This window comes from Danio rerio, chromosome 4, assembly GCF_049306965.1.
Source record: "Danio rerio strain Tuebingen ecotype United States chromosome 4, GRCz12tu, whole genome shotgun sequence".
In the NCBI taxonomy this organism is placed as follows: Eukaryota; Metazoa; Chordata; class Actinopteri; order Cypriniformes; family Danionidae; genus Danio; species Danio rerio.
In genome coordinates, this window is record NC_133179.1 from 33,314,178 (window position 1) to 33,328,637 (window position 14,460).

General features: G+C 42.9%; 2 protein-coding genes across 2 annotated transcripts in view; both read right to left on the reverse strand.

Annotated features, from left to right (window-relative positions):
* LOC141381672 (stonustoxin subunit alpha-like) overlaps window positions 1-7,707 on the reverse strand; it is a 40,687-nt gene extending 32,980 nt beyond the window's left edge. The window contains exon 1 of the mRNA XM_073947785.1: window positions 7,488-7,707. The gene's annotated coding sequence lies outside the window, so the exon portion shown is untranslated. The remainder of the gene's footprint in view (window positions 1-7,487) is intronic.
* A 2,213-nt stretch (window positions 7,708-9,920) lies between these two features.
* On the reverse strand, window positions 9,921-14,258 carry LOC560232 (novel nacht domain containing protein). Its single transcript, NM_001123254.1, is given in 4 exon segments — window positions 9,921-11,820; window positions 12,606-12,719; window positions 13,727-13,840; window positions 14,086-14,258. Coding segments are annotated over 4 exon segments (2,178 nt in total). The 5' UTR covers window positions 14,136-14,258.
* Window positions 14,259-14,460: the final 202 nt, after the last annotated feature.

Genomic DNA, 14,460 nt, shown 5'->3' on the forward strand with positions numbered 1-14,460 from the left:
CACATAGGTCTATTGTATGAAAATGAAAAGGGCATTTTTTTGTGTTATTATTAGACTACTATTTGTTATTTGTTGCCTAGGCTATTTTCACATTTGAGGTGCTTTATTGGCATGACAAGTAACGTTCGAGGTTACAGAAGTTACCCCTCGGGGAACGGAAGTTCTATTAAGTGGATTTGATCTTTGTGAAAATCCACGAAATGGAGGATTCGGTTCAGAAGTCGCTTGTCTGAAAGAGTATTGAACGGGCCAATGCATGCCAATGAATTGGCAGCGTAAGCTTGCACAGGTGTGCTTCATTGCCAATTATCCAGCATATAAGCACACCTGGAGCGAGCAAACGCCATCCTTTTAAGCTGAAGAGACTTTCAAACAGCTAAGGGACAGTCATTATGGCGACGGAGTATAGCACTTCCGTTCCCCTCCTCGGGGAACGAAGGGTTACTTCTGTAACCTCGAACGTTCCCCTTCGGTTGGGGAACTTCAGTGCTATTAAGTGGATTTGATCTTTGTGAAAATCTACGAAATGGGAGAACTATGGAAAGTGCCATAATGACTGCACCTTACCAACGCCCCTGATGAGGGGATAGTCAAGCAAGCATGATGCACCCACATCATGGGAGGCGCGGTCCTCCAACGTGTCCCTGGCCCTAATTTATCCTACTTCAACAGAAGTCTTACGGATTTAGATATATTTTTTGGGAAGTCGTGAGCATCTAGACAATTCTTTTAGCCGCGGATGACTCCAGAGGAGCAGACGGCAGGCGAGCTGAGACATGCGGCGAGAGCGCATACCCCCCATACGGCTGATATACGCCGCCGCCGCCATGCTGTCCATCCTGACCAGCACGTGTTGCCGCTCCAGCACCGGAAGAAAACGGTGGAGAGCGAGGAACACTGCCAACAGCTCCAGGCGATATGCCAATGCAACTGGGTTCCTTTCCACAGGTCCGCAGCCGCATGCCCGCAACGCACAGCCCCCCAGCCCGTGTTGGAAGCGTCTGTTGAAGCGACAACAAGACTGGACGCCTGTCCTAGAGACACCCAGGCCTGTAGGAACGAGGGGTCGCTCCAAGGGCTGAGGGCGCGGCGACACAGCGCAGTAACAGAGACTCGGTGTGCGCGCGCGTGCCATGCGCGTCTGGGGACTCGATCGTGAAGCCAGTGCTGAAGTGGTCTCATATAGAGTAATCCGAGCGGCGTGAAGCAGCTGCGGATGCCATATGCCCCAGGAGCCTCTGAAATAGTTTCAGTGGGACCACTATTTTACTGTCGAGCTCTCTCAGACTGTACAGCATCAGCTGAGCGCGCTCTCCGGAGAGGCGCGCTGCCATGGTGACCGAGTCCAGCTCCAGCCTGAGAGAAGAGATCCTCTGCACGGGGGCGAGTTTGCTCTTTTCTCGGTTGACCTGAAACCCCAACAGGTGGAAGTGCCGGAGCACTTTGTCTCTGTGCATAATCAATTGCTCCAAGAGAGGGCAAAAATCAGCCAGTCGTCAAGAAAGTTCGCAGATGCCCGCGTGCCGAAGGGGCACTAAGGCACCCTCCGCGGGCTTGGTGAAGACCTGTGGAGACAGAAAGAGCCCGAAGGGGAGGGCTTTGTATTGCCAAGCTCGACCTTCAAACGCAAACCGCATAAACTGTCCATCAGGTCTAATGCTGCAGACCAACCCAGAGGACGAACGCACCGGAGGATGCGCTTCTGCGTGAGCATTCTGAACGGCAACTTGTGCAGACAACGGTTCAAAACGCGCAGATCTAGGATTGGTCGTGACCCACCGCTCTTTTTGGGCACGATGAAGTGTGGGCTGTAAAACCCGCTCTCCATCTCGGCTGGAGGGAGCAGCTCGATTGCATCCTTCGCCAAGAGGACAGCAATTTCCTCTCGCAAGACAGGGGCGGACAGGGGGCTGACCCTGGTGAATACACACCCGTGACTTGGGGGGCTGTTTCGCGAACTGAATCGCATAGCCGAGTCTGATTGTGCGTATGAGCCACCGCGAAGAGCTGGCCCGCACTAACCAGGCAGGCAGAGCTCTCGCTAATGGACTCATCGCTACAATCGCTGACATATTAGCAGTGGGGCAGCGCGGAGTGGGTGTGCTGATCCGGGAAGCGCGCGGGTCCCACGGAAAAGATGGAGGTGAGATATTTGCTCTCACTCCGCACCCGAGCTCCGGAGGGGAGGCTCGAGAGGTGGGAGAAAGGAGACCGGCCTCCCAGCGCTCGTGAGCCACTGGCGAAACGCGACAAATCTGCAAGCTAGAAAGCATAGCGTCCCAGACTGGCAGATTTCGGGCTGTCACATCCGGGGAAGTGGAAAAGTGCTCTTTCATGATGTTTTCATGGCATTAAAGAGTGCTGTTGGAAATGAGGCCCCGCACTCCAGCGGGGAAAGAGCAAGTTCCCTCTTTTCCGGATGGCCTGTCCCAGGGACACTTCGCGGTCCGTTGCCGGACTTAGCGGCGTTCTGGGCAGGGGGGGCTGCCTGCTTCCGAGTTGCCCGACGCGCTCGCTTCGCCAGAGGCGTGTGCGGGGGCGGAGCAGTTCTCGTAGGCGGGTGGAGCGGGCTACGGACCGCCGATAAGACATCACCCATCAACTGCTCTCTCACCGCCTTGAATTCCTGGGTGAATTAACAGACGGTGTCGCCAAACATGGCTTGGGATATGGGGAAGTCAAGAGAGCGGACTTTGTCGACTTCGCGCATATCAGCCAGGGGTGGCGCTCCTGGATCACTAATGTGGACATCGTCCTCCCCAACGCCCACGCAGCGGACTCCGAAGAGCTAAGTCGGCGGCGGTGCGGAGTTCGTAAGCCTGGGTTGGACGCACCCTCGTGCAGCTCGGCCAGCGTCTGCGCTTGGTAGCGCTGGTAGGTGGCTATCGCATGCAAGGCGGAAGCAGCCTGGCCCTCAGCTATGTAAGCTCTAGCTCCGAGGGAGGCAGATAACTTACAGGCTTTGGATGGGAGACGAGGCGGACCCTGCCAAGAAGAGGCACCGCGTCAAGAGTGGTGAGGGTGGAGGGACACGCAGCACGAGCAGAAAAAAGTGCTTTTCAGAACGCGTGAGCCTACTGTGCACCTCTGGGAAGAAAGGAACTCTTGGGGGATAAACCATCTCCAACCCACGGCCGAAGCAGCCCAGGAAAGCACGGCTAACATGTCCGTTTCAGGATCCGTAGTGACAGCGCTCACCTGCCCGGAGGGGGCGGGCGGGTCTGGATCATCATCGGAAAATGAAAGCCCACCCTCTGATGCCGCGGTGGACGTCTGGTCTCCGGTGTCATCGCGCGTAAGAGCTACCATCTGTTAGACGGATCGCTTCCCCCGCCTGAAGCTTGGATGGAGCGCTTAGAGGAGCGGGAGGTCCGCGGGCCCGTGGGCAATGGATTATCTCTCGCTGAAACGCTCAGATCTGCCAGAGTGCCCGCTGCAGAGCAGGGGACAACTGGGGTGGTTCGCCCTGTTGCAAAGGCTAGCCGCGATCTTTACTGCGCAACAGTCATGGCATCGCAATGACGACATGAACTGCCCGCGAGCAGCGCATTAACATGCTGGACCCCCCAGGCATGCAACGCAGTGCCCGTGCCCATCATCCGAGGACAGGAAACCACCGCATCCAGAAACGCACAGTCGGAGCGCCATCCTGAAAAGGACGTGCTGCACGACTGTGTTGCTCTTTCTGTGAAGTTTGCAACTTTATACGCACCGCTCTGGAGGACCAGACCCAAAGAACGCCAGGCAAGGGAGAAACCCAGCTCGACCGTCTGCCGCTGCATGTACACACTCTGGACCAGGAGAATGCTCTCGTTCGCTCAGAATCGCTGGTCACAGCAGGAGGAACCCTCATCGACTCGATCAGAAAGTCTCTGAAGCGAAAAGGATGGCGTTTGCTCGCTCCAGGTGTGCTTATATGCTGGGATAATTGGCAATGAAGCACACCTGTGCAAGCTTACGCTGCCAATTCATTGCATTCATTGGCCCGTTCAATACTCTTTCAGACAAGCGGCTTCTGAACCGAATCCTCCATTTCGTGGATTTTCACAAAGATCAAATCCACTTAATAGCACTGAAGATCCCCAACCGAAGGGGAACTGTACATTCGTTTTGCCAAAGCAGTGCAGCGTTGCGTCGCACAAACAAGACAAATATGAATATAACATGGGCCTATAATAAAAAAAATGATTAATAAAAATAAAAATATAATTTAAAAAAATAGAATAATAAAAATAAAAATAGATTTTTGATAACATTAAACAGGATAAAAGTAATAATAGTAGTCAAAAGTAAGTCCACATAAAGAGTTCCAGTATTTGTGTGTTGGAGACAGTTGGTATTGTTGGTTGAACACACAGCAGCACACACACTCCCCCAGTAAGATGGGTTCTGTTCGACAGGGACTCAAAGTTGTTTTGTATGTGTTGGATTATCGGGTAGAATTTCTCCCGGATCTTGGAGTATTTAGTGCACTCAGTAGGGATATGCAGCTCCGTCTCAATCAGCTGCTGAGGGCACAGCCGCTTCTCCACCGGCAGCCATGTTGTTTTGTGCCGGCCCGTCTCTACGGCTAGCTGCTGTCCGCTGCCCGCTTCTAACATGTTAGAAAATACTGCAAATCAAGCTGTCGGTATCTCCCCGCGGTTGAAATTGTTCGTTATTCGAAAAAAAAGAATAAATATCAGCGTGCAGTAGCTGCTTTCTAGATTTATTTTAGGCCTATATTCAGCTGTTTTAATCTTGCAATTCTGATAACTTTTAGAGATAATGTCTGTTTTTATCAACTTTTCTGTCATTTATTTCTCATTTGCTACTTTTTTGATTAATTTGTTGATGTTAATATACTACATAGTCTTGTATATGCATATCTAAAATCCTTTGGCATTCAAATTTGCTTTGAACTTGAAAGAGAGAAAGAATCGGATTTGACCTGTCAGAGCACATTGCAAATGCTTTTTTTAAAAATAACATTTGTTTAACAAATATTTTAGCACATCGAAAGTAATTAAATTACCTGTCTTTTGATTATAACCTTTATGCAAAAAGATCAGAAAAAAAGGCAATTATGCGACACATGACTTGCATCGCTCTCATGCCACGTTTTGAGGATAATTTCGCATCTAGGTGCTGCTTTGAATAGAATAAAACTATTAAAAAGAACATTAAAGACTACTCATGAAATAAAACATTCATAAAGGAGTATCTTATGAAAAAACACCAATTGACCGGCTCTACTTTCGATTTTAAAAGAATCAAGCAGCTTTAAAACAGTATAATTTGCTGAAGAGAAATGACAGGGAAAAAAAGATTAAACGCATCGGGACTGTTAAAAGAACATTTCTCTTTAATATATTCTTTCGACTCGGATACATCAGCTAAGATTATGAATGACGGAGTGTCTCTCCTGCTTCAGCAGCGTGTCCAGCTGGTTATAAACGAGGAGGCGGAGAGAATGCACTGTTTAGTTTCGGCTTGATACATTTATTTAAAAACTAACACCGAACTGCTTATAACGCTCAAAAAGTTAAACTAAAGTGCACAACTCTTGTTGGTTGCACCTGCGGGATGCACAATGAACCTAACACGCCATTATTTTAATTCTATAATCGTGAAGAATGAGCCAACCGCAGATGCTTAGTCCTGTTGGTCGGGGCACTCTGCTTTATAACTTATTAGTTTATTACAATAATCACACTTAGCTTTGCCATCGTTCTTCACATGTAGCCACTCAGCACATCTTGCGGTCCATCTTTAATGTTTAGATTATTGAAGGTGCTATTGACGTTTTGAGAAAAAAATGAACAGTACTGAAACTAAAATATTAAAACTAAACTTGCGGGACTTAATTTATGTCCTGCGACAACTTTATTTTTATTATACTTTAGGTGATCTGCTTGTGGTAGGTCACATTTATCAATGGTAAGTTTTAGCCTAAGTTTACATCAATAACATAATGTGCATTGTCCTTTACCATCCAAAAAAAAAAAAAAAAAACTTTGTTATACACCATAGTAGCCTGTAGCCTATAAAAATGCCGCTAATCTTTTTAAATGCATTAAAAAGGCAAGCCCATATCTTAGCTGTACCTTGAGTTTGTTCACATTCTGCCTGTATTAACATAAATGCTGTATTTTAATATAGCTAATTTTGATTAATTAGCTTTAACTGACATCCTTTTCTTCTTTTTCCGCGGTTATGCGGCATTATATTTCACACGCATATGCAAGGTGACTGAATATGAAATTAAAATACAAAACATACTGAGCCATTAAGTAAAAAAAAAAACAAAACAAAAAAAACAAAACAACAGTTATAGCTACTTTAAAGCAGAACATTGACGTTTTGAAACAAAAAAACGGAACTGAAATTAAATTATTAAAAAATAAACCTGCCAGACTTAATTTATGTCCTATTTTCATTATTTATTTATTTTCATTATTCGTTTATTATTATGTACTATAATTGAAACATAAAATGAGATAGTAAAATATAAACAAAAACGAAAATGTAAATAAAAACGTAAATTAAAAACATGAAAATGTCTTGTCTTAGTCCTATCAAAATAGCAAACACTACATCTCTCTATATTTAGGCTAAAAAACTGCTTTATTTATTTATTTATTTATTTAAGACTACTTATTTTACTGAATGTTTGTGCTTTTATTTTAGTTGTCTTTTATTTCTTCAATTCTATTTTCCAAAACGAATCCTCTTTGCACTTAAAGTTAACAATAAACCAGGTAAGCAAATTTTAAATGTAAGTTGAGGTGATCGCAAGTTCACAACTGTGAGGTGATGTGCTCTACCGGCAGGATAATCTATATTATTTTGCTGTTTTTCATACGTGCACGTTTAAGATTTGAGGTAACAACATTGCCATGATGGTCAAAGAAATCAAAACATTATTTTCACCCCAACGCAATTTAATCGGGCACTGAAGGCTAAACTTAATTCTTATATTTGCTTTTTGACTTCTCACCATGTATCTTTTCTACAGCATAGTAAAGTGTAAGAGCATGTCTATTACCAGAAAAACTTAATTAAAATTATATTTTAATTGAACACATCACATCACATACAGTAAGCTACGCCTACAGAACAGTCTGTTTAGCACTGTGAAAAGGCAAAGCTGAATATCTGTGGTTAAAGTGCCACCCAGCGGTCAAATGCTGCTGGCGCATCAAGTACCGCCGTCGCCGCGGTATGAATGGTGGTAAAAGGAACACATTGAAGTAGTAACATCTGCATATATTTATGAACCTGCAAAATGCAAATGATCAGAGCCAGTCAAACCTGCTCCAATAAACCAATTCACAGATAAACTGTAAATATAATCATTAAAAATATAAAATATAAATAAAGAGGTAATTAAATAAAATAATCATTAAAATACACTAATTTCCTGAACTGTTAAGGAAAAGACCAACTTTCATTTGAAAAGCAGCATTTTGTAGTTTCTCCACTAATGCTCTTAAATATATCTGGACATTTCCATCTCAATCAAAACACTTTTAATGTTGTTGAGTGGAGAATCATTTACCTCAGTGTCTCCAGTTTACAGTTTACAGACTTCAGTCCATCAGAGAGCTTCTTCATTCCTGAATCCTGCAGGTCATTGTTACTCAGGTCCAGCTCTCTCAGCACACAGTTTGAGGATTGTAGAGCTGAAGACAAACTCTCACAGCACTCAACAGTGAGTTTACAGCTCTGTAGTCTGTGTAGAGGACAGTAAAAGACACTGTATTATTGTGTGTGAGTGTGATGTAATTATTGAAGTGCCTATTATGAGTAATTTCTCCTCATAGGGAAAAGGAAAAGACTCCTTTAACTATTCAGAGTTGCTTTGATGGTCACATGGAGGAAGATCAAACATTTGTATTTCATTATTACATAAACTTTTTAAAGAGAAGATCTCTGGACCAAAATGAGTCGGCCAGACAGATTTATTCTGAGGGGAAATTTGTAAAAAAATATATGCAGATTTATGCAGAATGATATAAAAAAGTAACAATCATAACAAAAAAAAACGTATTATATAAAATAAAATAAAACTTTTTAACTGTTATTATTTAATGTTTACAAATTAAATCCATTCAGATCCTCATATTTGTTAAAGAAAGCAAGTCTTTCATATAATATTAACAGACAGAAAATTCGACTTTACAAACTGTATTATAAATAAATCACATCTACATCTACATATTAGTCAATAACATTCCTGAAATTAATACAAAACTGACTGAATATAACTTTACACACATTAACATCAGTAAATAATGAGACTCAGTGATGGGCTGAACATCTGCAGAAACAGCTCATTTAGACACGCCCCAAAAACACCACAGAACACCAATCAATGATCATTTCAGCAGAAATTACACTAAAGAGCAATATTATATCTGATATAAAAAGGGTTTCTCATATTTGACTTCACATTAAATATGAAATATTCACAAAAAATAAACAGAAATAAAATACATCACAGCATATGCTCGTTACCTCATCAGACTTTACAGCATTTCACAATGGAAAAGTCATTTGTGGCAGCATTTATTTGATGGAAATGTTTTTATTTTACCTCAGTGTCTCCAGTTTACAGTGTTGACTCTTCAGTCCATCAGAGAGAAGCTTCACTCCTGAATCCTGCAGGTCATTGTTACTCAGGTCCAGCTCTCTCAGCACACAGTTTGAGGATTGTAGAGCTGAAGACAAACTCTCACAGCACTGAACAGTGAGATTACACCACTGTAGTCTGTGTAGAGGACAAAGAGCAACAAAATCAGCAGTGAGAAATGAGCAGTGTTGTGTTCATGAGTCCAGTCTACAGTCATAAAAGCAACACTGAAAATAAACTATATATATATACTGCTCAAACAATAAAGGAAACACTAAAATAACACATCCTCGATCTGGATGAATGAAATATTCTTATTAAATACTTTGCTCTTTACACAGTTGAATGTGCTGACAACTAAATCACACAGACATGATCACTAGAAATCAAATGTATTAACCCATGGAGGACTGGATTTGGAGTCACACTCAAAACTGTAGTGAATTGCAGGAATTGCTGACACTCCAGACACATGAGGTCCAGCATTGTCTTGCATTAGGAGGAAATCAGGCCCAACCAGATCAGCATTTGGTCTCACAAGGGGTCTGAGGATCTCATCTCAGTACCTAATGGCAGTCAGGCTACCTCATGGTGTTGTACCATGGTGTTGTGCTGCAACCCCCACCTGTGGACATTGGGCCCTCATACCACCCTCATAAAAAGAAAATATCTTCTTTTTATTTATTTATTATATCTAAATTAAACTAAACTAAAGCTGTGTTTCCCCATTCATATGACTGTAATGAATTATTGAACAGATTATTAATAACTAATCAGAGAGCATTTTACTGAGCTCAGTGTAAAGTTTAGTGTTTAGGCCTACAGTAAATGTAATATTAGAGGCATGTCTGCGGCGAGACGGCAATACTGTGTCTAAAATTACACTATTTCTCTGATCAGAAAACAAACACAATTATCCAAGAGCAACACTGTGTAAGAATTGAGCAAATACACATCAACAAATGTCCTATTCAGCTGGAGGAGCACAGGGATTTGAGTTATTTTCCAGGATAAACTGTAAAGCAAATAAAGTAGATCATTAAATAAGTACAAATGTTATTTGTGTGAGTAAAAAGTCAAGAAAAGTTTGTTAAAAACGTTTAGAAATGCTGAAATAAATGAGCAAATAAGGAAACAGAACACTGCCGCTGCGTCCCCATGCAGTAATATGGTGTATCAGCGATCTCACAGGGGGACGATATGGCCAGCTAAAGATTTTCTGTTAAAGCAGGGCAGTGATTCACTAAACTGATCTGAGTCTTCAGTGCAGACTGATGTGTGTCTTCTGTGATCAATCAATGAATACTCACAGAGCTCTTCTGCAGTTTCTCACAGCTGCTATCAGTCTCAGTCTTCCCTCAGCTGATGTGTTGAATTTCTGCAGCTCAAACTCATCCAGCGGCTCCTCTGACATCTCAATCATGTAGGAGATTGTTGAGCAGTGAGCAGGAGAGAGTTCCTCCTCTGAGTGTTTGTCTAATTTCACAAACTCTTGAATCTCTCTGGCCAGAGTCTGATCTTTCACCTCCAGCAGACAGAGGAACAGATTGATGAATCTTTCAGCCGCTCTCTTGAAATAGTCATCTCTCTTGATCTGGTCTTTAATGTACTGTGTGATTCTCCTGATGTTCTCTGAGCTCTCCTCTGTGTGTGTCAGCAGATCCTGAAAGAGTCTCTGATTGGACTCCAGTGAGACGCCCAGCAGGAACCGCAGGAACAGATCCAGATGACCATTACTACTCCTGACAGCTTCATCTACTGCTGAACTGAGCAGATCATACAGAGACTTCTCAGAGCTGGACTTTAGATATTGATCATATGAATATCCTAAAATCAACTCCAGCAGTTCTCTCTTCTTTGTTAAATGGCAGTAAAACACAAAGAAAGCAGCCAGAAACTCCTGAAAGCTGAGATGGATGAAGCTGTAGACTTTCCTCTGCTGAATCACAGATTCCTCCTTGAAGATCTCAGTGCAGATCCCAGAATACACCGAGGCGTCAGTGACGTCTATGCCGCTCTCAATCAGGTCCTCCTCATAGAACATCACATTGCCCTTCATCAGCTGTCTGAAAGCCACTTCAGCAAGTTTGAGGATCACTCCTCTGTTGGACTGCAGGAGTTTCTCTGGATCTCTCTCTTCATACTTCTGCTTCCTCATGTTGATCTGAATCAGCAGGAAGTGGATGTATATCTCAGTCAGAGTTTGAGGGATTTCTGCACTCACATCTTCTTCCAGGAGCTTCTGAAGCACAGTGGAGGAGATCCAGCAGAAGACGGGTATGTGGCACATGATCTGGAGGCTTCTTGCTCTTCTTATGTGAGAGATGATTCTGCTGGCTTGATGCTCATCGCTGATTCTCTTACTTAAATATTCCTCCTTCTGAGGCTCAGTGAATCCCTGAATTTCTGTCAGACGCTTGATGTATCTGGAGGGGATCTGATGGGCTGCTGCTGGTCTGGAGGTGATCCAGATGAGAGCAGAGGGAAGCAGATCTCCTTTCAGGAGACTCCACATCAACACAGCCACTGATGAAGATTCAGTCACAGCACAAACTTTCTCCTCATCTGAAAAGTTGAGTGTGATTCTGCTTTCATCCAGACCATCAAAGATGAACACAACTCTACACTGCTCATAAATCTTGGGCTCCAGATCTTCAAGTTCAGGATGAAAGTCCAGCAGAAGTCTGTGAAGACTGTACTGATGATCTCTGATCAAGTTCAGCTCTCGAAATGGAAGCACAAACATGAAATCTACATCCTGATTGGCTTTTCCCTCGGCCCAGTCCAGAATGAACTTCTGCACAGAGACGGTTTTCCCGATTCCAGCGATGCCTTTAGTGAGAACAGTCTTGATCTGGGCTTTCTCCTTTTTGATCTTCACCTCATGTCCTGCTCCAGCTGAGGCTTTAAAGATGTCATTGCAGTAGACTGGAGTGTGCTGTGAGGGTTTTGTTCTGGCTCTTTTCTCCATCTGTAAAACCTCATGTTCTTCATTCACTCCTTCACTCTCTCCTTCTATGATGTAGAGCTGTGTGTAGATCCTGTTCAGGAAGGTTTGAGTCTCTCCATGGTTGATTCCCTCAAATAATCTCTCATACTTGTTCTTCATGGTGGTTTTGTGCTGCTCTTTGACTCTCTGAAGTTCATCCTTTTCTGGTTGGAGTGAATCCTGCTGCAGGTCTCCAGTCTGATCATCTCTATCCACACTGCAGGAACAACAACAACACAAAGAACCAATGAGTGTGAGTGTAAAGATCCTCTAATGAAGCCATGTGTGATTTCTCTGAACAAGCCGAGACACAATACACAGATTTAATCAGATTTAATTTAAACACCACACACTGATCACATCTACTGCTCAAAAGGCTGTAAACATTTAATAGTACTTGTCATTTATTAAATGTAACACTTTAATCATTTGATATCCTTTATTCACAATGATGCTGGATGCTCACTGAAGACATTTAAAATCTTTTAGGATGAAAATGTGAGAGAGCACAAGTGTAACACTGCCGGTCCTACACCACCCAACCCGCTCCGAGCTGGGATCCAACCGGCGACTTTCCGCATGGGAGTCAATTGCTCTACCAAGAAGGCTAAAGACCATGGCCTCTAGCGTCTGTCACTAGAGCACATTTAGTGCTGTCAGAAGAGTGAGGTTTACCTGCACAACACTTACTAGCTGGCCTCTGTTACAATAAAGACTGTGTGGTGTGTTTGTCTCACAGAACTTGTTCATTCATCTCGTCTAAAATCTTTCTCTTGATTATCCACACTTTGCTGACTATTGTAAAAGCCTGTTAACTCACTCTACTAACTCTAACAGTTTGAGTATTAATAGTTTATTAGTACTTCACTAATGATCAGATGTGAGTGTGTGGACATTCAGATTTAAAGTCTCCTGTAAATGTAATACTTGTTTTTCTGATCTTCTAGAAACACAGAATCATATAAATGCTGTTGTGTGATCGTGTGTGAAGAGATGATCTACCTGACAGCAGGTTGTGTGTTTTTACTCTTAAATTTTAATGGTGGATCCATAGATGCGTCACTCTTCATAGACACACAGCTGGGCTCTGCTTCTGCTCTCTTCCTCTTACGTGAGCTAAAACAGAGAAGATTAAAGTTGAGCGCTGCACACACTGCACAAACCTGATATTAATCATTCTTCATTTACAAAAACACTTAAATTAATTTCCTTTATATTTGAACAGAAACTGTCTGAATGTGGGAAATATCAGCAAACACAGATCAAGGCTCATTTCTAGTAGAGAAAGTCCAGCAGCAATGCAGCACTATTAGAGCAGATTAGAGCTGAAACTAATCATCAAATCACTGAATGAAGTCCACTGTGTAGGTGTGGGAGGAGCTTAATCATACAGGCGTGTCAATCATCATCACATGACTATATAAGCAGCAGTATAAACTGCACTGTGTCAGCTGACTGTTATTCCCGCCTCCAGCAGCTCCCCTTATCCTCCTCCTCATCACTCAGTCTTCAGAAGGTCACTCATTGGGGGTTTGTCTGCAGAGCTCCAGTCCAGACTTTGAGGACAGCAAGACAAGTTCATTTACCATCATCTATCATGACTGAATGAGCAGGAGAACTCGAGAAATATCAATTCTAGAAACCAAATGTGTTGATCAGCAGCATCTATGAGGCCAACACAACATGATGATGACTGTGCTTCAGTGAAAACAGACTCAGATCAGAGGAATGGCTGATCAGTACAGCACAGAAACAGCAGGGGAAAGTGTGCAGGAAAAGCCCTTTATGGCAGGAGATCGGGAACACTTTAGTTTAGCTCACAATTCATACTATTAACTACCGGCTTATTATCTGTGTAATGTGAACATATGAACTGCTCATTTGTAGTCATATAGTATGATCTTATTGTGGATCCCTAACCCTACCCAAAACCTAAACCCACCTTCTACCTCACTAACTATTTATAAATCGCTGATTGGCTTGTTAACACCATCAATTGTGGCCTGAAGTGTAAAGCGGAGATCTTCAAGCACTATCCTGCAGAGCTTAGATACAACATCTAACATCTGATTCATTTATTATGAAAATACTCATCAGTCGCAGATATTAAAGAGATCATCTACCTGACAGCAGGTCCTGTGTTTCCACTCTTAAAATTTGTTGGTGGATCCATAGACACGTCACTCTTCATAGACACACAGCTGGGCTCTGCTTCTGCTCTGTTCTGATGAACTGAACTAAAACAGAGAAGATTAAAGTTCAGCGCTGCACACACTGGAGTCAACACACCAGATTTACTCAACATTTCATCATTAAAACACTTTTTTAACAGCACTTCATGATACTTTTCATGATGATTGTACAAAATCTTTCTGGCTGTGTATGTTAAATATTCTGACAGATTAAAAACACAACTAACAGAGAGTAAATATAATATCCTGTAGAAAATAATCATATGAAATGTCAAGTGTAGGTCTAATACCTGCATCCTGTAGACAAATCCAGATCTCCAGGTGTGTGTTTGTCCTCCATGATGGACCTGAAGAGTTTGATCTCCAGCAGAAACTCTAGAAGAAACTGATGAACAATCACAAATCTCCAGTCATTGATCAGCCTTCATAATTCAGCTGAATGCAGGAATAGATCAGCAGCTGAGACACTTAAATCAAGAAGCTCATCATGAGTAAACTAATTGTTGTGATATCCACTCATGAACGTTCCTCGTTTGACCACCAGAGGGAGCCATCGCCTGAGTTCTAATCTGCCCAATGCTCGACTGGGACTGATTACATACAGCTGAAACCCATTTCAGACTCTCTATATAAACGCACACATCCTTAACTCGGTGCGAAGTTTT